The sequence below is a fragment of the Rana temporaria genome, chromosome 6 (genome assembly GCF_905171775.1).
Source record: "Rana temporaria chromosome 6, aRanTem1.1, whole genome shotgun sequence".
Lineage (NCBI taxonomy): Eukaryota > Metazoa > Chordata > Amphibia > Anura > Ranidae > Rana > Rana temporaria.
In genome coordinates this window covers 55,004,512-55,030,016 of record NC_053494.1, presented here as the reverse complement: position 1 = coordinate 55,030,016, position 25,505 = coordinate 55,004,512, and the positions used below count along the sequence as shown (strand labels likewise).

Here is a 25,505-nt window from a genome sequence, read left to right as displayed (position 1 = left end):
GGAAAGTTCAGAGAAATAGTTGGCTCTGAACCAGTCTAATTGTTTAAATTTGGGCCTCTGCTCTAGCTTTGGCTGTGCTGACTGTACATGCTGTCGTTGCCGGGGAGTGAGTTCCGCCCCGGGACGATGGGTGGCAGCAGTGGAGTCAAGTGCAGTTGGATATTTCTCCCCAGCAGCCAATCAGGAGGGTGATATAAGTTGAGGGGTTTTGAATTTTGGTAAACAGATACAATGTGTTACCATTGTATGAAAATACCTCTCTCAAATCAACTGTAAGTGGAATTTCATTTCCCACCTTAGAGGTTTTCTCAGTACCTTCAGTTGAGACAAGCCATTCAGTCTCAAACTCACACACATACATTGCAATATAGCAGGTTCACTATGTTGTCTATACTTCAGAGTGGTGATACTAAGAAAAGCCTTCTCTCCCAATTCTATTCCGTGGTTCATGCTAAATATCAAGCATTGTTGTTTGTTCCAGCTAAAGAACAGTGATCCAAGATTTGGGCCCTATACCAGATAACCAGTGGGAGATGGTGTTGCCTGCATTCTCAGGCCGCGTACACACGGTCGATCCATCCGATGAGAATGGTCCGACAGACCGTTTTCATCGGTTCACCGCTGAAGCGGCCTGATGGTCTGATGTGCGTACACACCATCAGTTCAAAATCCGATCGGGTCAGAACGCGGTGACGTAAAACACATGACATGCTGAAAAAAACGAAGTTCAATGCTTACAAGCATGCGTCGACTTGATTCTGAGCATGCGCGGGTTTTGAACTGATGCTTTTGTGTACTAACCATCGGTTTGGACCTATTGGTCAGCGGTCCATCGGTTCGATTTTAAAGCAAGTTCTCTAATTTTTGACTCAACACCAGGTTCACTATATGGACCACTTATGTATTTACACATGTTGATTAGTTCAAACATAGTTATCCCCCTATTCCACCACTTTAGAGGAATGTAAAACACAAATAAATCATACTTTGTCTAAAGAAAAGTTAATTTGCCAACATAGAAACTGCCCAAACAAATTTGAAAAAATTTGGATTAAGTGGCCTGCAACCCTGGGTTTAGCTATGACTTCATTAATACTGAATAGATTATTGTTTTAAAGATGGGGAGACTGGCTGCTGTGTCCTATGCTGGACGGCACTAGCCCCCTGGGTATTTATGGTGATTAGCTAGCTATTATATTATTTATGGCTGTATGAAATATATGTAAGATTTATAAGGCATGTCACTAAATGTGCTTTTTTTTTTGGCTTTTTTAATTTCTATTAGTTAAAGCAATATTAAAAAAAAAAAAAAAAAAACATCTTATACCTCCTTGCTCTGTGCAATGGTTTTGCACAGAGCAGCCCAGATCCTCCTCCTTTCAGGTCCCACACCGATGCTCCTGGTTCCTCTTCTGTCGGGTGCCCCCAAATCAAGCAGCTTGCTGAGGGGGCACCCAAGAAGGCGCGCTCCCGAGCCGTTGCTCTGTGTGTCCATTCACACATGGAGCCATGGCACGGCCCAGCCCCCTCCATCTCCTGATTGGCTCACTGGCTGTGATTGACAACAGTGGGAGCAAGATGGGGCTCAGGTAAGTATTAGGGGGGGCTGGGGGGGGCTGCTGCACACAGAAGGTTTTTTACCTTCATGCATAGAATGCATGAAGGTTAAAAACCTGGTGCCTTTACAACCACTTTAAGTGTTTTATATCGGTATAATAATTTCTATATATAATTAATTTGAGATATACTGGATTATTCTTGTATAAAAATTATGTAGGATGTTTTATATATATATATATAAAAAGGCCAGTATGGTGGCCTGAGTTTATGGGAGGAGCCCGGAGGGTATTTAAGCAGCCCACTCACACATGCTCTTTGTCGGTTCAGTGTGCAGTACTACACGTCACTGGGCCGACTCTTCCCAGCTCACCTCATGTCCGTGAGTCTGCGCATTCAATCGCATTCGACACCCTCCCGCCCTTCCAGGGCACTTCTCAGCATATCCTTCTTCAATTAACTACCCATTACTTACCTTGGGTATGCCCCCTTTTCTTGGCATACTGACCAGACCACCAAGGCACACTTCAGGTCTATCTATGTTGTAAGTCTTGACGTGTGTTTATGTGATCCACATCTCTCTTGGTCAAAGGGTAACGACCATAAATAATATATATATTGTTGGAATGTTTGTAATTATATTGAAAATTTACTGTAATTGAGAGATTGAATTGCATGATTGTTGGTTCTGTAAAAGAAATGTCTAAAAATGTATAAGAATTATTGGAGTAAACTTTAGAGCAGCCATTTTCAACCAGGGTTCCTTCAGAGGTTGCTTGGAGTTCTTTGGGCTGTGGTTGATTGTCCTCCTATGTAATGGTACCTGCGGAGTTCAGGGGCTAACGCAACTTGACAAAGGCACTTGCATGACTCCAATGATCCTTTAAGCTGTCTGTAAGGCCTCGTACACACGACCGAGTTTCTCGGCAAAAACCAGCAAGAAACTTGCTGGGAGAATTTTTTTTGCCGAGGAAACCGGTCGTGTGTACATTTTCGTTGAGGAAACTGTCGAGAAACTTGACGAGCCAAAAAGAGAGCATGTTCTCTATTTCCTTGACGGGAATAGAGAAAATTGGCTTGTCAAGTTCCTCGACAGCCTAACAAAGGAACTCGACGCGGAAAACGATGTGTTTCGCCCGTCGAGTTTCTTGGTCATGTGTACGAGGCTTCAGAGTGCCATTCTGACCACCAATGTGTGTGTTTCCAGGATGTACTGCAGTGATGGATATTCTAGAAAGTAAGATCAAATATAGATAGCTATGGAGGTCAGGGAATTATTTATCATCTTATTGTAGAAATGTATTCTGTGTTTACAGAAGCCAATGGATCATCATCATGGGTAACTGCAGAGAGTCTCTGGATATTGGGCCAACTTATGGTTCTTTTACCACTGAATGAAATCAGCAAAATAAATATCAATGAGGTTGGTTTAACAGAAAAACTTAATTTCTTCAGGTGTTTTTATTTCGAACCTTTCATTGGCTTATGTAAAAATTATTCTGACAGACTTTTATGTATGAAAAAAGTAGAGACAAGCAGTGTGGACCATCAGCTATCTGAACTCATCCAAATATTTGGCATCCATAAATATATTTTTATTGTTACACCGTGAACACTAAGTGACAACATAAGATACATAGGATAAACATAAATGCAAATACATTGATTATGCACATTCCAAGGGCAGATCAACAAGACGCAAGTCAGTAATATAATAAATGTAAAATGTATGGTGAAAGCAGCACAAAGATTGCAGAATCAGAACCCCTTAACTTCGTCCACTGAGTTCATAATGGCAGAACAGCCTGACAGGGTGTGAGACATGGATTATAACTAAGGGACATGTCTTATCACTCTTGGGTTAAGGGGACAACATTTAATTGGTGCTTTGGCGAAAAAGAGATATCAGAGAATGTGGGTCCGTTTGGGGTTTTTATGGGTGGATAAGGGAGCATTGATATGTCTGTTGGCCCTAACTAATCATGGCAGCCATTACTTCCATAACTTAGGCCGAGTACTCACGATCAAACATGTCCGATGAAACCGGTCCGCGGACCGTTTTCATCGGACATGTCTGCCCGGGGACTGCCCGGGGACTTCTGTTCGATGGCCGTACACACCATCGAACAGAGGTCCGCTCGTAAACAATACGCGGGGCGTGTCCGCAGTCTCGCCGCGTCGATGACGCGGTGTCGCCGCGTGGGCGGCCTGCCTTTAAAAGGCTTCCACTCTTGCGTCGAAGTCATTCGATGCATGCGAGGGATGGCGGGCGGCAGGACATGTACGGTAGGTCTGTACAGACGACCGTACATGTCCGGCCGGACAGGTTTCCAGCGGACTGTTTTAAAGCAAGTCCAGGAAACAGTTGTAAAACTGGGGGGGCCGTGACAGCCAGGTGTTTTTTCACCTTAATGCATAGGATGTATTAAGGTGGAAGAAACACGAACCATTACAACCCCTTTAAGACAATGGGGAAGGGATAAAAAGAAAAAAAAAAATGTTATTTATAAAAAAATAAAAAAAAAAACTTGTATAGCTGCATATAAATTTGTTCTGTGCGGGGCAAATTTTTATTCACTCAGGCCCAGATTCTCGTAGATTGACGTAAAACTCGGCGGGCGTAACGTATCTGATTTACATTACGCCGCCGCAAGTTTTGCAGGCAAGTGCTTTTTCCACAAAGAACTTGCCTGTAAAGTTGCGGCAGCGTAGTGTAAATCACCCGGCGCAAGCCCGCCTAATTCAAATTAGCCGGGTAGGGGGCGTGGAGCATTTAAATTAAGCGCGTTCCCGCACCGAACGTACTGCACATGCGCCGTCCGGAAAATATCCCAGGGTGCATTGCTCCAAATGACGTCGCAAGGACGTCATTGGTTTCGACGTGAACGTAAATGGCGTCCAGCCCCATTCACGGACGACTTACGCAAACAACGTAAATTTAAAAATTTTGACGCGGGAACGACGGCCATACTGAACATTGGTTGCCCCTCATATAGCAGGGGCAACTTTACGCCGCGCAAACCTAACGTAAACGTCGTAACTTCACTGCGTCGACCGCGCGTACGTTCGGGAAGTCGCGTATCTGGGTAATTTGCATACTCGACGGGGAAAACGATGGAGGCGACACCTAGCGGCCAAAAAAATATTACATTTAAGATCCGACAGCGTAAGAGCCTTACGCCTGTCGGATCGAATGGACATCTATGCGTAACTGATTCTAAGGCCGAGTACTCACGAGCAGACATGTCCGATGAAACCGGTCCGCGGACCGTTTTCATCGGACATGTCTGCCCGGGGACTTCTGTTCAATGGCTGTACACACCATCGAACAGAGGTCCGCGCGTAAACAATACGCGGGGCGTGTCCGCGGTGTCGCCGCGTCGATGACGCGGTGTCGCCGCGACAATGACGCGGCGACGTGGGCGGCCTGCCTTTAAAATGCTTCCACGCATGCGTCAAAGTCATTCGACGCATGCGAGGGATGGCGGGCGGCCGGACATGTACGGTAGGTCTGTACAGACGACCGTACATGTCGGGGGGGACAGGTTTCCAGCGGACTGTTTTAAAGCAAGTCCAGGAAACCTGTCCGATCCGCCCGAAAATGGTCCGCTCGGGCCTACACACGGCCAAACATGTCTGCTGAAACTGGTCCGCGGACCAGTTTCAGCAGACATGTTTGGTCGTGAGTACGGGGCCTTAGGAGATGACTGGCAATGTTGAGTTTTTCCCAGCCACTTGCTATGAGAAAAGCAAGTGCCAGGGACATCTGCCATGCACTGCCCTACCCTCTCTGTAGGCACAAGTATATTATGTGAAGTTCATGTTTGTAGCACAACTCCTTATTAGGCTTCATTTCCACTGACGTTTTTACAGCCACTTTTCTGAGCGTTTTTTACAGCTTAAAAACGCCTGTCCATGTTATTCTATGGCATCATGCCCACATAGGCGTTTTTGAGCTTCAAATGGCATAGGCGTTTTTGAGCTGTAAAAAAAACGCAGGACCAGGGCGTTCTGAAGCTCCAGAGTAGAGCTGTAAAAACGCCAGACGTTAAACGCTCAAAAACGCGCAAAAAAGGCCAAAAACGCTCAAAAATGCTACCGCAGCGTTTTTGAGCTCCAAAATACAAAATAAACATGGACAGGCGTTTTTAAGCTGTAAAAAAGGCTAACACAAGTGGCTGTAAAAACGCCAGTGGAAATGAAGCCTTAGAAATATTGTTCTATTGCAAGTGCATGTACTGTATAGTCTAGAAACCAGATCAGTAATGTCTGCACCATGCTTAAAGTGATACTAAATATACAATGTTTAATTGCCATTATCCCTTCTATTTATGTATAAAGATCATGCCTAGGTGGGGAGGTGTAGCAGTGAAGCTTATCTGTGCATCTATCTCTGGATGGCTAGGTGGATCTGTGCACTGCTCCTGTCTATATTGATACAGTATATGCCCAAATGTGTGACTTTATAGTCATGTGGGCTGCACAGATAAAAAAAGAGAGGAATGAACAGCTTAGTACAAGGGAACTGAAACTGGAACATGCTCAGTAGATGTGGCAATGGCTGGTCTTAACAATCTCAGGCTACAGCAGGGACACAGACAAGGCGTAAGGGACAGTGAACAGCAGGATCAACCAGTTTTTTCCATAGAAATAGAATACTCTAGTGCCAAAGTGAGTATGAACACAATGTGATATAACAGTTTATAATGATTTTGGTTTATTGACAGTTTAATGTTGAATTCCAGTTGAGAAACACAATGCACAGTTGAAATACATATATGTAAACTGTTTACCTGCCAGATTGCCAACCATATTCTTTCAAGTTTTTCTTATGCAGACCACAAAAACAACTGTTCGTTAAAATCACTAATGTGCAGTCAGCAAGATATGTGGCATAAACTTTGTGTAACTTGAGAACATTTTCTAAGATAGTGAAACATTCCATATGCTTAGACTTTTTCTGGAACTAATTCGTGTTACACTCTACTCTGTTCCTAGATCCGCATGTTTATTAGCTGTGACAATGCCACAAAGCAGCTGGATACAGTATATGATATCACACAAGATCTTGCAAAAGCATTTCTGGAACTTATAAACTCATCAGGGTTTGATATGAGGAACATCTCCACTATATACAGGTAAAAATTCATCTGTGTATTTTATGTGCTTCCAGACTGTGTTTAAACAGGCTTAAGGACAGGGGTGCAACGGATCAAAAAACCCACGGTTCGGATCGTTCCTCAGATCAGAGTCACGGATCGGATCATTTTTTAGATCACCACCATATATAGTCCCCACTGTAATATCCACATGTCCCCCACTGTAATATCCACATCTCCCCCCACTGTAATGTCCACATCTCCCCCCCACTGTAATGTCCACATCTCCCCCCCACTGTAATGTCCACCACATCTCCCCCCACTGTAATGTCCACTACATCTCCCCCACTGTAATGTCCCCCGCATTTCCCCCACTGTAATGTCCCCCGCATCTCCCCCACTGTAATGTCCCCCACATCTCCCCCACTTTAATGTCCCCCACATCTCCCCCACTGTAATGTCCCCCTCATCTCCCCCACTGTAATGTCCCCCTCATCTCCCCCACTGTAATGTCCCCCACATCTCCCCCACTGTAATGTCCCCCACATCTCCCCCACTGTAATGTCCACCACATCTCCCCCACTGTAATGTTCACCACATCTCCTTCACTGTAATGTCCACCACATCTCCTTCACTGTAATGTCCACCACATCTCCCCCACTGTAATGTCCACCACATCTCCCCCACTGTAATGTCCACCACATCTCCCCCACTGTAATGTCCCCCACATCCCCCCACTGTAATGTCCACCACATCTCCCCCGTCAGCGCGCCGCTTTGGGGAGCTCGCCTAGGCCTCCACCGGGTGTACCAAGATGGCCGCCTCTCCGGAGCTAGGCCGTAGCCTTTCCTATGGGCTCAATCCGCGAATCGCATGGTGTGCCGATCCGCAGACGTTGACCCGTTCGGATCACGAATCAATGACGATCCGTTGCACCCCTACTTAAGGATCCTTGACTAATGTCCCATACACACGACCGGGTTTCCCGACGGGAAAACTACGAGTAAGCTTTTGGCCGGGAATCCCAGCCGTGTGTATGCTCCTTGCAGTTTTTCCGACAGGGGAAACTGCCCAAAAACCACCGGACAAAAAAGGAGAACCTGCTTTCTTTTTTTCCCGCCGGGGAAAAACTGCCATTTTTGGCAGTTTTCCTGTGGGGAAAAACTCAGATGGATCATACACACGGTCGGGATTCTCGAGGAAAAGCTCTCATCTGAGTTTTCCTGACGGGAAAACCAAACGTCTGTACGGAAAAAAAGTCGAGAGCAGGTTCTCTGTTTTCCCCTCAGGATTTCCGCCGGACCTTTTCCCGTCGGGAATCCCAGTGGTATGTACTAGGCATGACAGTTATCAGTGATTTTCTGCAGACCTCCAATCCTTTTGAGAACAGGACATGATGGGTGACAGGTAATAATAGGTGGCCCTAAGCTTGTAACAAATTGCCAAATGATTTGATTCAAACAAGAACATATCAACCTTTATATGCAGTTATTTTTACAGTGGTTGCTGCACTATACCAATCAGATACTCTCAGTTGGATCCCTGAAAGACCACACATAATTCCTTCCTCATTAAATATAAGGAACACTGTTGCAATTGTGACATTCTTTTTTCAGTGTTTGATTCAAGCACATTAAAATGGACGTACTATTGATTAACTCACAACCGCCACTAGAAGTCTATTCCAAGCATCAGCCACTTTTTCAGTAAAATAATACCTTTTAAGTTTAGTTTTGACCTCAGACTAGCAAAAGGAAAATTCAAAAATAACCTTAACAGGTACTTTTTTCCGAAAAAGTAGTTGATGTTTAGAACAGACTTCCAGCAGGGTAGGTGAATTTAAACATGCTTGTGACAAACATAGATCTATATTAAAGAATTAAAAAAATAAGAAAATAAATAAGAAAGGGGGCACACCCGATGGACCAATGAGGATCTGATGCCATCACTCTTCTGTGTTTTTAATTGTTTTAGGACCATGTGGCACTTTCCTGGAGCATGATAAAATGTGCTTCAGACCATTGCAAGTGATTGTTGTTCATGTAGCCCTGGCTGACAGCCCCTTTAAGCCCCATACACACTATTAGATTTTCTGCAGATTTTTGTCTTCAGGTTTACCAAAACCATATAATATGAGGTCAAACCTTAAGAGTTTCAATTTGTATGCAATCAGGCAGGCCCTTGCACTACATGGTTTTGGTAAATCTGAGGACAGAAATCTTCAGAAAGTCTAATACCGCGTACACACGGTCGTTTTTTGTGATGAGAAAAAAAGAAATTTTTAAAAACGTCATTTAAAATGACCGTGTGTGGGGAAAACGTCGTTTTATGTATTCTGAAAAACGACCAAAAAAAAATTCGAGCATGCTTCAATTTTTATGTCGTTTTTCAAAACGTCGTTTTTTGTGTCATAAAAAAATGACCGTGTGTAGCTAAAACGACGTTTAAAACGACGTTGTTAAACCCGCGCATGCTCAGAAGCAAGTTAGGACGCGAGTTTGAATGGAACAGAGTGCCGTCGTACGTGCTGAACGTAACCGCGCTTTGCTAGAGCTTTTGGAAAAAACAATGGTGTGTATGCTCCTTCGTTTTTTAAAATTAAGTTTGAAAATTGTTGTTTGTTTTTCATGCCAAAAAAATCACGTTTTTTTCCATCACAAAAAACGACCGTGTGTACGCGCATAATAGTGAATATGGGGTCTAAGACTGCTGGAGCCACACAGTCTCACCACTGTATTTGTCACTCTTCTTCAACCGGTACAAGACAGTGTGGCAGGGAGAGGAGGGAGAGGGGAATTGTGATTGGCTAAAAACAGAAAAAATATTGCGCAAACCAAAATAAGTGTGTCACAGCTGCGTCTCAAAAATGCTATACAACATCAAACGAATATAAAATAAAAAGGAGGAGTCGCGCTAATTAGTTGAAAATTTGCAAGTGAATAATACCATGTGAATAATAATGTGCAAATTTTTTAAAAAACGTGGACCGGAATAATCATAACAGATAAAAAAGGTGCACTAGATGACTGGTGAAAAGGAGGAAACGAATCCATTCAAAATAAATTAAATTGAAAAATAAACACAGTCCCAAATAAGTGATAAGGAAAGTCCCAAGGTGTAGATTAAATCCACAGTATTGTGATGACTGACGGACAGGAGACCTCCACCAACGGTAAACACTGACTCTTACCACAAGGCAAGCATAAAACAGCAAAAACGATTTCCACTCTCCACTGAAGAAACAGACTCAATCATCTATCCACAGGAGTTTCTCTTAGTTAGCAGCCCAATTTCACGCATTTTAGGCTCCTTCAAATCGGACCTTTTGCCAAATTTAAGCAATGGACAACAAGCACCCCGGGAGATGGAGAAAAATGAAGCCTGCTGAGTCTGTCACGCTGTGGATCCTGTAAACAGATGCCGTCTTAAGCTGTAAGATGACCAGGCAGAGCCACCGCGATGTCTGATGGAAGGGGTCCCGATCGTAGATCTTAAAGTCCGGGACAGACTGGCGGAGCTCCGTGCTGTGAGGACGCCGACTAGCGTGTGACGTCAGCAAGGTGAGGGGAAGAACCACAAGGAAAGAAACACAACGCGTTTCAGAGCATGCTAGTCGGCGTCCTCACAGCACGGAGCTCCGCCAGTCTGTCCCGGACTTTAAGATCTACGATCGGGACCCCTTCCATCAGACATCGCGGTGGCTCTGCCTGGTCATCTTACAGCTTAAGACGGCATCTGTTTACAGGATCCACAGTGTGACAGACTCAGGAGGCTTCATTTTTCTCCATTTCCCGGGGTGCTTGTTATCCATTGCTTAAATTTGGCAAAAGGTCCGATTTGAAGGAGCCTAAAATGCGTGAAATTGGGCTGCTAACTAAGAGAAACTTCTGTGGATAGATGATTGAGTCTGTTTCTTCAGTGGAGAGTGGAAATCGTTTTTGCTGTTTTATGCTTGCCTTGTGGTAAGAGTCAGTGTTTACCGTTGGTGGAGGTCTCCTGTCCGTCAGTCATCACAATACTGTGGATTTAATCTACACCTTGGGACTTTCCTTATCACTTATTTGGGACTGTGTTTATTTTTCAATTTAATTTATTTTGATTGGATTAGTTTCCTCCTTTTCACTAGTCATCTAGTGCACCTTTTTTATCTGTTATGATTATTCTGGTCCACGTTTTTTTTAAAATTTGCACATTATTATTCACATGGTATTATTCACTTGCAAATTTTCAACTAATTAGCGCGACTCCTCCTTTTTATTTTATAATTGTGATTGGCTGCATCAGCAGCTAGACTAGGACCTTGCCCACTAGACATAGAAGGATACTGTTAAGATATCCTCTGGTAGGTGATGTGAGCTCTTTTAGTGCACAGAATCAAAGTACAAGTTGGCCTTCACCAGAGCTTCTAAAGGTGGAGATTGGCCAGAAATCCTAGTGGTTCCCAGAACTCTTCTCTGCAATTGGCACCAAGTAATGGCCCCAGGACAGAGCAATAACACGCAAGTGTAACAAGGCTGAAAACGAGCAAAAAAAAATAAAGGACATAAATACTTTTGCAAGTGAAACCTTAACAAACCTGGACAGAGATATAACAAATACATAGCCTGTGGCTTCCTGCCCATCTACAGATATCCAGCCCAGTGGGACTTCTTGCTGGGGGACATTTTTTTCCACAGACCCTTACTATTGCACCAGACAGACTGTAAGGCCCCGTACACACGTCCGAGGAACTCGACGGGCAAAACACATCGTTTTGATCGTCGAGTTCCGTGTGAAGCCGCAGAGGATCTCGGCGAGCCAACTTTCCTCATTGAACAACGAGGAACTAGAGAACATGTTCTCTATTTGGCTCGACGAGTTCCTCATCGGCTTCCTCAGCCGAAAGTGTACACACGGCCGGGTTTCTCGGCAGAATACGGCTCCGATCGAGTTTCTGGCTGAATTCTGCCGAGAAACTCGGTCGTGTGTACGGGGCCTGAGGAATACATCTCAACTGCTCCCTTTGTGATGCAAATAGTGTGGACTGCTTCATCCACTTCCATCTAGCCTTTAGGAGTGACCATCAGGGAATGGACTGCTGATCGAAGGACACCTACATGTGGCGGTGAGAGGACCTTTGGCCATTCTGATTTGTATTAAACTTACTTGAGGGTGAGTGCTCCAATGTGAGATCAAGGGCCCCACCACCATCAGCAGACCCACTTACTATTTCTCTGGCCAATCACTAGACAGGGTCCAAATACTGCAGTTAGGCCGCAATTTTATTTAGTTGTCAGGTGCTGGAACACTGGCAAGTTGGCTGAAAGTGGAGGATCGCATCAGCCTAGGTTCACACTGACAGTGGGAATGAAATCATGTGAGTTCAGCTGAACTCGTACGATTTCATTCCTGCACGTCAGTCCCGACTGGGGGCGATTTCAGAGACATTTGTGTTCGTTTCTGCACAGATGTCTATTGAAATGGTGCCATTGCTGGCAATACTCGCCGATTTGCCATGCAATTTGGCACGTGCTTTTTCTGGTCCCCTTGACCTAAATGAACATTTAACCCTTGAGTGTGGTGGCAGTCCCACTGCACGGGAAGATATTTCCATTCCAATTGCGCGGTCATGGAACTGTACTCATATGAAATGTTTATCATTTTTATTTCCATTTTTATCATTTTGTTATAATTTTTATCAAATAGAGCTTTCTTTTGGTGATATTTAATCACCGCAGTTTTTTTTTTTTTGCTAATTAAACAAAAAAAGGCCGAAATTTTTGAAAGAAAACATTTTGCAAATGAACAATTTTTTTTTAGAAATTCAGGCCAAAATGTATACTGTGATAATTACCCAAATCTGTGTATATTATTTAGTCTGTAGGAAAGTTAGTGTCTACAAACTATAGTGTAAACTATGGTGTATATCTGAAAATCGATCAATCCTAATGTACTCATTTCGTAAGGCCCAGAAATGCCAGGACAGTACAAATATCCCAAAAATTACCCCTTTTTGAAACATAGACAGTTCAAGGTATTTAGAAAGAGGCCTGGTGAGTTTTTTGAAGTTGCACATTTTTGTCACAATTTTTTGGAAAATGAAAAAATTAAATAAAAAATGTTTTTTCTACAATTTAAAGCAGAGTTTCGGGCAAAACGAGAACTCCGTCTCAAACAATTGACCATCCCCACGTTTTTTGGATATTTTTATTTTTGCTACCTTCTTTTGCATTTTTACTTCAGGACTTCCGTCCGATGTCACCGCGGCAAGGTATGTCACTTCTGCGGTTGCATCCGGCCCCCCCATTGCCTTTTGGCACCTGTGTTTGTTTTCGAAGACGACAGGACCATTCAGAAAGTGCCATGTGACCAGCCCGAAGGCTTCACTGCTGGTTTCCCTTACTTGCAATGCCGATGTCTGCACCCAAAGCCGATGAACGGATCGGCTTGGGGTGCCGACATCGCAGGCTCCCTGGACAGGTAAGTGTCCTTATATTAAAAGTCAGCAGCTACAGTATTTGTAGCTGCTGACTTTGAATTTTTTTCCCCAGGCTGGAACTCCGCTTTTAAAAAAAAAATGTGTACTGTCACCAAGTACAGTATAGTGTCATCAAAAAACTGGTGTGGTGATGATCAGGGACACTGTACTACTCTGGGGATGTGATCTGGATCTTTATTTATTTTTTATACATTATGCTTACAACTGAATTTTACATTTATAAGCAACCATTTTTTTCTAAAAGAAAACAATTTTTCAGTGCTTACTATTTTGATTAGCTATGATTTGCCGCAGCTAATCACATTGTACAGGTGGGCTGTTATTGTCCCTGCCTGCACCTAGGCACCTCAGAGGTGGGGGCGCGGGAGGTTCAAAGTGCTCCCCTCCCTCCCACTTGTCTGTGTCGAGAGGCGGAGCGCATGTAACGGCTGCTGCGTTTCCCCATCCTGATTGCTTTCTCCGCTGGCAACTGACAAGAGCCCATACCTCCCGTTGTCCCCAGAATCCAGTCTGGGTACCACAGCGGAGCCTAGTACCGGAACACTTTCCGGCACTAGGCGCCACTAATTAATTCTGTCTGGTGTGCATGGAGCTGTCTCCTGTTCTCTGTGTTCATATTTTGTGATTTTCTTACTGAGTTTTAGATTTTTACCCAAATGTGATACACAATTAGTTGATTTTTTTCTTCATTTTTGTGGTACACATTGTTATGTTTTTTTGCAATTAGTGACATAGAGTAGGTGCAGGGGTATGTAGTACAGTGGTGGCCCCTCCATACGAATCGCAAGGTAACCGCCCCCCTAATCCATGTGCCCTTCCCCTAATTTAAAAGCAGGGAGCCGGACACATGGATTTCAATGTTTTTTTTTTTTTAGAAGCACATGATTAGAGCCGGAGGCCCTGGGTGGACTCAGGACGCGGGCACTGCGCCCTGAGCCCACCCAGTTGTGTGACAATAGCATATTAATATTAAAATTAGTTCGCTATTGTCTTCCTGAATACCGCCTCAGAAAGCAGGTCCTGAGATCCGATTGGCCGAAAGGAGGAGTGATCCTAATGACTGCCGAGGTGGAGATGCAGGGGAAGCCGTGCCGCCGTGAAGCCGCCCGGATGAAGCCCGCGACCTTGATGGGGTAAGTGCAGGGACCACGATAGACTGACCGGATGGGGTGAGAGACCCGACCACCGGGGGGTTGTGCGTTGGACGTTTTGCCGCCCCCCCCCCCCCCCAACAAAAATATACCACCAGTCACCACTGATGTAATATATGATTCAATGATGCACTAGGTAGAATTGATTTATTTAAAAAAAATACACATTGGGATGATTTACTAGAATTTGGTTCAGCTGTGCATTGTTATCAATAAACTTCTAACTTCAGCTTGTTCAGATAAGCTTTGATAATAAAACCCAGAAGCTGATTGATTTCTATGCAAAGCTGCACCAGATTTTGCACTCTCCAATTAAAGAAAATCTCCCCTATTATGTCTATGGCAAGCCTCTATTAGATTAGTGCAATCTAAGTCTTATGCCGCGTACACACGACCGTTTTTCGGGTTGTAAAATGATTTTTTTTTATGTCATTAAAAACGATCCTGTGTGGGCTCCAGAGCATTTTTCACGATGTAAAAAATGGGCATTAAAAATTTAGAACATGCTCTAATTTTTCACGTAGTTTTTAACGTTGTCGTTTTTTTACGTCGTAAAAAATTGTCGTGTGTGGGCTTTAACGACGTGAAAAAGATGCGCATGCTCAGAAGCAAATTATGAGACGGGAGCGCTCGTTCTGGTAAAACTACCGTTCATAATGGAGTAAGCACATTCATCACGCTGTAACAGACTGAAAAGTGCAAATCGTCTTTTACTAACACGAAATCAGCAAAAGCAGCCCAAAGGGTGGCGCCATCCGCATGGAACTTCCCCTTTATAGTGCCGTCGTACGTGTTGTATGTCACCGCGCTTTGCTAGAGCATTTTTTTCTTTTCACGATCATGTGTAGGCAAGGCAGTTTTAATGATCGGGTTAAAAAAAAACTTTGTTTTTTACAACCCGAAAAACGGTCATATGTACGCGGCATAATAAACTAAACTAATACTCAATTACAGGATAAGCTTCATAAGATATATTGTTTTAAACTGATTTTTTTTTGTATTATTATAAAGCTCTGGTTCTAGCTTTGCTTTGAGGTAATAAATTGCACTGTAAAATATGAATATGAAAAACATGAACATCCAAAAATAGAACATGTTCAGTACTGGATCATACACTCAGTCAGAGAACTAGTACAAAATGTGACCAGGGGCTTCCACACAACTCACACAAAACCTCTGACAACTCTATTCAGCCTTTAACAACTTTAAAAAAAAAAACATGGATATGCTTTCTTCTTTTGTTAAAAAAAAAAAGTTGAATAAGTCTATTAGAAGCTCAGGAAAAAAGAGGGCCTATTTTAACGTGCATAGATCACAGGGTGATACTGCGAATGCACCTATTAAAGATGTGCCACCAACCCGATATTACAGAAATTGGAATGAGAGCTATTAAATTGGGCTTTGAGGGCACACAGTACAATTTGTATTGAAAAAACTAGAAAATGTATTGGTATGAAATATCATAAAATCAGTTATGAACATAAAATCAAAATTAGAAATCAAGTCAATAGCTGGTACTACAAGGGTTATAACAACAGTTATATAGTCTCAGTATACACAAGCTTTGTTTAGAAAGCGCAGTTTAAATATACAATCATTGAATTGTGTAACCCAAGTAGTAATCCGGAGGTTAATGGAGGGCTTGCTCTACATGTTACGCGCTTGAACTAGCGCTTCCTCAGGAGCATAGATATTTGCATAGATAAGCCGCGTTGGGGGTAAGCAAACGACGGTCGTGTATTATCCCCACAATGGCTGGGTATACAGAATAGTACTGATCCAGCCTAATGTAGGGGTAGTATCATAAACACGAAACTATAAAAGTAATGGTGTTGGGGCAGTCATTGCTGGTAAGCAATAAAAATCGAATCCAGGGGTGTACATGTGCGGTGGTTCAGTGCTAAGTAGAATGGGCTAGGCACAGATAGGCAGATAGGTAAATCTACCAAAGCAGCCTGTAGATCCTCAAACAGTAGAACAGAGGAAATTGTAAGCAGGACTGGCAAAGCAAGGTCCTATATGCCCAAATAGCACAGGAGTCCGCACGTGTCCCCAGTGGAAGAGAATGACGCCAATACGGTATTCAAAGTGAACGTGAATGGCGTCCAGCGCCATTCACGATTCACTTACGCAAACAACGTAAAATTCAAATTTTGCGACGCAGGAACGACGGGTATACGTAACATGGGCTGCCCCTGCTAATAGCAGGGGCAGCCTTGCGCGAAAACCGCCGTACGTAAACGACGTAAATTGCGTACGCAGGGCTCGCGCAACGTTGTGAATCGGTGTTAGTATGCAATTTGCATACTATACACTGAGCACAACGTGAACGCCACCTAGCGTCCACCGCAAGAATGCAGCCTAAGATATGCGGGCATAAGAGCCTTATGCCACGCAGATCTTAGGCTGCAGTCGGCGTAACGAGGTTCCTGAATCAGGAGCACTCGTTACGCCGGGGCAAGTAAGCAATTGCGCTGTGTAACATATGGTTACACAGGCGCAATTGCTTCTTGAATCCGGCCCATGGCCAACAGACAGGCAGCACTCACAACACGAAAGGAGATTTTTCAAGTACACATATTTTAGATTTTCAATAAGTGATGTTTGTATTGCTATTACTATGCCACTGTTATACAATATACATGTATGCTGTTACCATAGATTTCCTGATTTCAGAGCTTGTCAGGTAGATATCATTTTTCTTTTGTATATGGATAATAACAGTTGTTTTCCCACTGTTGATTACAGGCTGGGTTTGCTGGTCTGCTTCTATGATGATATCCAAGATATTGATTCATTGGTCGCAAAAGCTTTACTGCATCAGATGATCAAGTGCAACCAGCTGCGGGGCTTCCGTGCTGATGTACAGAAGGTAGCCTAAAGTAACTTATTAAACCTACAGTATTCCCTAAGACTGTGGGTTCGATAGATTTCACCAATCCTAGCTATATTAAACACAACAAAACTTGTGAGTAAGGTAGCTAGCCTATGTGTAGTCTATAATCGCGACCGAAATCGGGACTGCCAGCGGGAGTGAAATCGTGCGAGTTCAGCTGAATTTGCACGGCTTCACTCCCGCAGCCCAGTGTGAACCTGGGCTAAATCTTGGAAGCTGATTGGTTTCTTTGCAGAGCTACACCAGATTTTGCACTCTTCAATTTTAGTAAATCCCCCCTTGTGTGTCACATGCCAAACTGTGCAGCGTGCTAGGGGTGAGTGAATCATAAGATTGGCCATACAAAATTCCTCTGTTTTCACCTGGTGATCTGGCTAGTATTACACTTTCTCTATTAGGCTGGATTCACACCTATGCAGTTTTAGTGCTTTTTGCATTTTGCAGATTTGTACTACAGTCCATTTACCATGGTTTCCTATGGAACACGTTCTGTAGTACAAATCTGCAAAATGCAAAAAGCACTAAAAATGCATAGGTGGTAATCCAGCCTGAGGCTGTCTCCACTCTGGATGAAGGAGCAACAGAGACACCAGCAGAATTGTCAGTCTAGGGGAGGGGGAGTGTTAGTTTATATAAATCTGCTAATTCATTTAACAAATTGAAGCCAAACTCTAGCCAACACTTTATAAGTTACAGCAACAGAGCCTTTGCGATAAAGGTTTAACATAAATAGGTAAAATATGACCACTGTAAGCACCCCATAATTGGTTTTCCTCCTAACTGCTACATCTGCAGGAAAGCTTGTTCTGTAGAATAACAACAGACTTACTGGCTGGTTCAGCAGGTAAATAAATAAAGAAAAGAAAAGTAAAGCCTCGTTCACACAATCTGATTTTCCGACGGGAATTGTGTATTGACAGACTGTTGGACAAAAATCCGACTGTTTGTACGCTCCATCGGACAATTGTTGTAGGATTTTCCACGGACAAATGTTGGATGGCAGGCTTTAAAATTTTCCGCGGACAATGGTGTGTTGTCGGATTTTACGATTGTATGTACACAAGTCCGTCGGACAAAAGTACAAACATGCATGCTCGGAATCAATGCTCACCAAACACAACATTAGCAGAAGGTGCCCAAAGGGTGTCGCTTAAGAGTTGAAAAACCACGTAGTACGCAACTGCGTACGTGTTTGTTGGCCGTCAATTGTGTGCCATTTGTATGCAAGACAAAATCATGGCACACGCCATTCGGACTAAAGTCTGATGCTTTGTCTGCAGAAAATCCGATCATGTGTATGAGGCTTTTAAGAGGAAAACTAATGTGGACACCACATCTACGAATATAATAAATGTTTGCTTTTGGGTTTAATACCACTTTAAGGCCCCGTGCACACGGACGGATAATCCGCTGAAAACGGTCCGCCGGACCGTTTTCAGTGGACATGTCTGCCCGGAGATTTCTGTCTGATGGTTGTACACACCATCAGACAGAAATCCGCGCATAAACAATATGCAGGGCGTGGCCGCGCCGATGTGCGCGGCCCTGGAAGTTCAATGCTTCCACGCATGCGTCGAATCCATACGACGCATGCGAGGGATGGCGGTCGGTCAGACGTGTCCGGTGAGTCTGTACAGATGACCGAACACGTCCGATGGACAGGTTTCCAGCGCACAGATTTCTTAGCATGCTAAGAAATTTTTATCCGCTGGAAACTGTCCGATCCGCGGGACAATTGTCCGCTCGGGCCTACACACGACCGGATCTGTCCACTGGAACTGGTCCGGCGGACCAGTTTCAGCGGATCAATCCGGTCGTGTGTACGGGGCCTAAGAGTCTCCTATTCCCTGCACTGGGTAAGGCCAATGCCGCATACACACGACCGTTTTTCGGGTTGTAAAAAATTAAGTTTTCAGGCTCTAGAAAAAACAACGTTTTTTTCAACCCGATCATTAAAACGGCCTTGCCTACACACGATCGTGAAAAAAAAGCGCGGTGATGTACAACACGTACGACGGCACTATACAGGGGAAGTTCCATGCGGATGACGCCACCCTTGGGGCTGCTTTAGCTGATTCCATGTTAGTAAAAGACGATTCGCGCTTTTCTGTCTGTTACAGCGTGATGAATGTGCTTACTCCATTACGAACGGTAGTTTTACCAGAACGAGCGCTCCCGTCTCATAACTTGCTTCTGAACATGCGCGGGTTTTTCACGTCGTTAAAGCCCACACACGACCTTTTTTTACAACCCGAAAAACTACGTTAAAAACGTTGTTAAAAAATAGAGCATGTTCAAAAAAATGTTTTGCCCGTTTTTCAGAACCCGAAAAATACTCTGATGCCGCGTACACACGGTCGTTTTTCGGCATAAAACTACCATTCATAATGGAGTAAGCACATTCATCACGCTGTAACAGACAAAAAAGCGCAAATCGTCTTTTACTAACATGAAATCAGCTAAAAGTAACCCAAAGGCGAAGAGTGCTGTTGTACGTCACCACGCTTTGTTCATCATTTTTCGAAAAACATGGTGTGTGGGCAACGTCGTTTTTAATGATGAAGTTGGAAAAACTTCGTTTTTTGGACATGCTGAAAAATGAAATTTTTTTTATGCCGAAAAACGACCGTGTGTATGAAGCCCACACACAATCATTTTTAATGACATACAAAAAAAACATAATTTTTTACAACTTGAAAAACGGTCATATGTACGCGGCATAAGAAGATGCTTGGAGTAGGCAGGAACAGGCATTCAGATGTGATTCTAACACACAGACATAATTTAAAGCGTAAAAAAAGAACACATTGATCGTGCATAAATATAAAAGGTCGTCAATTTAATATCTATTACGGCTCCAAAATAGGTTTTGTTTATTACTATAATAATGGAATGTTCATTGTACTTCAGGTAATAAAGTTAATGCTTGGCATAAACTGTCTGCCCTTTGCAGCTGAAAGCTAGGCTCATGCATATTGCCACCATAAATCAGACCCTGAATGACAGTGTGGGATCTCTTTCGGATGCTGTGGTAAGCCTAACCATATCCCAGCTGGAATCCCTGTCGCCAGAAGCTGTGCAGGGTGCTATCCTAACCCTGCAGCAAGTCTCCGGCTGGACCAAGAGCCAGGTCATGATCCTGACCAAAAAGTTTCTCCAGTCTGAAAAGGTAACTCTGAAATAACACCTTCAATATACAAGTCCTTTCATGGTGTTATGTTAACAAACTGGTTTCTATTTCTTATATTCCTTAGAATTTAACATATTCCAATGTAAGCCAGCTTGGAGAACTGGTGACTGGTGTCAGCGCAGACTTATTTTATGAGATGACTTCACGGGAGCTTTTACTAGCTCTGAAAAATGGACTTTCCCTGCATGCACCAGGAATTTCACCAGCACAGCAAGAAAGCATTCTAAACAAGGTAACTTAACAATTGTAGATTGGGCAGGCTCAAATCAAACAGTGGATTTGGAAAATGGTTCAAGGGAACACTTTGGGTTTACTTATGAAGACTTCAGTGTCTGTCAAAACTGCATGTAAATTCATTCTGCATGAATGGGGCAAAAAGCAAATGATCTCAGGCTATACTCTCTGCAGATTGAATGTGTGAATTGGGAAAATACTAAAAGATGGCCAGTAGATGGAGATGAGGAGCATACATTGTTCCCATGATAGTCAGCGCAATCTAGTGGCCTTAACTTGGTATTTTCTCCATTCCCACATTTAATCTGTACAGAATATAGCCTGAGGCCCAGATTCTCAAAGGGCTTACGACGGCGCAACGCCATGTACGCCGTCGTAAGTCCTAATCTGAGCCGTCGTATCTTTGCGACTGATTCTTAGGCCCCGTACTCACGACCAAACATGTCTGCTGAAACTGGTCCGCAGACCAGTTTCAGCAGACATGTTTGGCCGTGTGTAGGCCCGAGCTGACCATTTTCGGGCGGATCGGACAGGTTTCCTGGACTTGCTTTAAAACAGTCCGCTGGAAACCTGTCCCCCCCGACATGTACGGTCGTCTGTACAGACCTACCGTACATGTCCGGCCGCCCGCCATCCCTCGCATGCGTCGAATGACTTTGACGCATGCGTGGAAGCATTTTAAAGGCAGGCCGCCCACGTCGCCGCGTCATTGTCGCGGCGACACCGCGTCATCGACGCGGCGACACCGCGGACACGCCCCGCGTATTGTTTACGCGCGGACCTCTGTTCGATGGTGTGTACAGCCATTGAACAGAAGTCCCCGGGCAGACATGTCCGATGAAAACGGTCCGCGGACCGGTTTCATCGGACATGTCTGCTCGTGAGTACTCGGCCTTAGAATCAGTTACGCATAGATGTCCATTCGATCCGACAGGCGTAAGGCTCTTACGCTGTCGGATCTTAAATGTAATATTTTTTTGGCCGCTAGGTGTCGCCTCCATCGTTTTCCCCGTCGAGTATGCAAATTACCCAGATACGCGACTTCCCGAACGTACGCGCGGTCGACGCAGTGAAGTTACGACGTTTACGTTAGGTTTGCGCGGCGTAAAGTTGCCCCTGCTATATGAGGGGCAACCAATGTTCAGTATGGCCGTCGTTCCCGCGTCAAAATTTTTAAATTTACGTTGTTTGCGTAAGTCGTCCGTGAATGGGGCTGGACGCCATTTACGTTCACGTCGAAACCAATGACGTCCTTGCGACGTCATTTGGAGCAATGCACCCTGGGATATTTTCCGGACGGCGCATGTGCAGTACGTTCGGTGCGGGAACGCGCTTAATTTAAATGCTCCACGCCCCCTACCCGGCTAATTTGAATTAGGCGGGCTTGCGCCGGGTGATTTACACTACGCTGCCGCAACTTTACAGGCAAGTTCTTTGTGGAAAAAGCACTTGCCTGCAAAACTTGCGGCGGCGTAATGTAAATCAGATACGTTACGCCCGCCGAGTTTTACGTCAATCTACGAGAATCTGGGCCTGAGTGAATAAAAATTTGCCCCGCACAGAACAAATTTATATGCAGCTATACAAGTTTTTTTTTTTATTTTTTTATAAATAACATTTTTTTTTTTCTTTTTATCCCTTCCCCATTGTCTTAAAGGGGTTGTAATGGTTCGTGTTTCTTCCACCTTAATACATCCTATGCATTAAGGTGAAAAAACACCTGGCTGTCACGGCCCCCCCAGTTTTACTTACCTGAGCCAGTTCACCTGCTCTGCGCGTCCACGGGGTCCTCTTCTCCACAGAGTCTCAGCATTGATTGGATAGATTGATAGCAGCGCAGCTATTGGCTCCCGCTGCTGTCAATCAAATCCAATGACGCGGCCGCCAGGGGGCCCAAGTCATATGCTCGGCAGCTATGGACGCCGATTGCATAACACGGGAGCATGCCCGCCAGGTAACCCTCCTCGGGAGAGAGCTTCTCAGAGGGGCTAGCTATTGCGGGGAGGAGCTGCGAGAGGCGCCGTGGGACCCCAGAACAGCAGGATCAAGGCCACTCTGTGCAAAACGAACTGCACAGTGAAGGCAAGTGTGACATGTTTGTTATTTAAAAATATATATATATATATATTAACCTTTACAACCCCTTTAATTACAGGGTTATTCCACTTTATTGTAAAAATTAAACCACCCTGTACCAAAAAAGGCATATTTTCCATAGCCCTTTTTTTTAAACAAATGCTTTTATTGAACAAGAGAAAATAAATACATACAACGGACTTTCTTGACAAACATTGTGCATATCTATCAGAATCTCTTAATAAAAGCATAAAACAGCATTCACCATCATTGCATGTATTAATTCGAGACTGAGTTATTAGTACCGTGAACAGTTGATCGTAAGCATATAGGGTACATGTTGCACTGCGATACACAATCCCCGCCCTGGCGTGGACAAACCGTAGGGGAACCAAGGAAACCCAGAGGCCAAGTTATAACCAATCCCATTCAAACACAGGTTGCAGATTCCCTGAGCCACCTGTCCCATACTTTGTTGTATTTTGAGGGGCAGCCCCTATGAGAGTAGATTAATTTTTTATAGGGCAATACTTGGTTTACCTCCGCTATCCATTGCGAAAACTCTGGTGGATTGGACCTCATCCAGACCCTGGCTATAACTTTGCGAGCCGCAAAGAGCGTTTCGTGCAGGAACACCTTAGTAAATTTGTTAAGCTCTGAGTCTGGGAAAATACCCAGGAGGCAAGGCTTTGGTTGCAACGATATGGGAGAGCCCATCGTGTCGTGAAGGAAACGCACAATCTGCTCCCAGAAAGCCTGGATTTTGGGGCACTGCCACAGTAGGTGGTAGAAGGTGCCTACACCCTGACCGCACATTGGGCAGGTGGTGGGATGGTTACGTTTATACATAGAAACTCTGAGCGGCGTGAGGTACGCCCTGTGCGTGATAAAAATTTGTGTTAGTCGGCCCAACAGCTTTGGGGATACTAGTTTACAAGTGTCTAGGGCATCACTCCATTCCTCATCCTCCAGTGGACCCAGTTCCCCCTCCCACCTAGATTTTAGAGCATATGCCACTGTGGTTGCCTCTGGGAGCATCAGCATGGTGTGGAACTGGGAAATCAGTTTCTTAGGATCAGGGTATTTTATTGCCGCCATTAGGGGTTTCTATAGCCCTTTTACACTGATGCGCTTTAATGCAGCTTAAGGGCACTGATGTGCTTTTGATGCATCTCCATTGACTTACAATGGAAAATGCCTTTGTAAAGCACTTCTGAAAAACTGCACCAAAGATGCAGCATGCAGGACTATTCAAACCACAGTGCACTTGCAGTGTGAACAGTTACATTAGATTTAATGAGAAATCGTTTTCATGTGCTTTTGTCACCCTGGTAAAACTGCACCAGTGTGAAAGTGGCTATACATTTGTTAAACATTTGCCAGGTGAAAAATACATTCTGTGATATTTGGTAACATCTGTTCTTCAATAGGAAAAGGTGCTTAATGTAACATTCAGCCTGTTTTGAAAATGGTGACTGTTATAATATTTGCAGAAGATACAAAGTCACCAGCACTGCAGATAAATGTGTACAACAAATACAGTATATTGTAAAAAGAGCATCACATACTGTATTTGCCGTTGTATAAGGCGACCGGGCGTATAAGACGACTCCCTAATTTTACATTTTTTTACGATTTTTTTGCCTGTCCTCACTGTATAAAACGACCCCCCTTCCGAGTCTTCCGACGCTTCATATTTCTTCCTTCTGGAGCCATATTCTTCTTCATTCTTGCTGGAGCTAGAGCCATATTCTTCTTCCTTCTTGCTGGAGTTGGAGCCAATCACGGCGAGCGATGTATTCTATTAATGAATACAAAGCCTGCTTGGATTTGCAGAGGCTGTAACATCATCAGCCCACGCCTCTCTGACTCTCAAAGCCAATCCGAGCAGGCTACTGTATGTAGCCTGCTCGGATTGGCAGAGGTTGTTACTATAATCCGAGTAGGCTTTGTATTTATTTGAATACATCGCTCACCAGGATTGGCTAAGCGGTATATACTGTATGTAGCCAGGGCCGGCACTACCACTAGGCGAAATAGGCAGCTGCCTAGGGCGCACTGCTGCCTAGGGTGCTGGCCGCTGATTAAACTACTCCTGCACTGTCAATCCACAGAGCTTGCAACACCAGGCTATGACATGTGAAGCAGCGCCCCCCCCTTCTCTGACACTGTGGGACATGTGTCCACTTTAAAGTCCAGCACTCCACGCCCCCCCTCTCCCCGACGCTCCGATGTGTTTCCACTGCAGCAACCATCCCACCTCCCCAGCCCGCTCTCCGCTCAGACTGGGAGCGGAGATCGTTCTGAAAAAAAGAGACATGTGACAGTATCCAGGTCCTGCCCACCTCCCAGGGCGCTCTCCACCGCTCTGATGTGTCCAGACCCCAAATGCCAAGTATGTACCGACCCCCCCCCCCCCCCCATGAGGCGGCATTAATTGGCAGTGGTGAGACTGTATTTGATGGGCTCAGGTAAGACTGTATTTGATGGGCACAGGTAAGGCAGAATGGAGAGGTACAGCTGAGACTATATTTGATGGGCACAGGTGAGACTGTATTTGATGGGCACAGCTGAGACTGTATTTGATGGGCACAGCTGAGACTGTATTTGATGGGCACAGCTGAGACTGTATTTGATGGGCACAGCTGAGACCGAATTTGATGGGCACAGCTGAGACTGTATTTGGGGCAAAGCTGAGACTGTATTTGATGGGCACAGGTGAGACTGTATTTGATGGGCACAGGTTAGACTGTATTTGATGGGCACAGGTGGGACTGTATTTTATGGGAACAAGTGGGACTCTATTTGATGGGCACAGGTGAGG

General features: G+C 44.4%; 1 protein-coding gene across 1 annotated transcript in view; it reads left to right on the top strand.

Moving 5' to 3' along the window:
- OTOA (otoancorin) overlaps positions 1-25,505 on the top strand; it is a 159,808-nt gene that overhangs the window by 60,630 nt on the left and 73,673 nt on the right. The window contains exons 9-13 of the mRNA XM_040356824.1: positions 2,874-2,980; positions 6,556-6,695; positions 17,034-17,157; positions 20,135-20,350; positions 20,436-20,603. Of these exons, the coding sequence (XP_040212758.1) occupies positions 2,874-2,980; positions 6,556-6,695; positions 17,034-17,157; positions 20,135-20,350; positions 20,436-20,603 (755 nt within the window). The remainder of the gene's footprint in view (positions 1-2,873; positions 2,981-6,555; positions 6,696-17,033; positions 17,158-20,134; positions 20,351-20,435; positions 20,604-25,505) is intronic.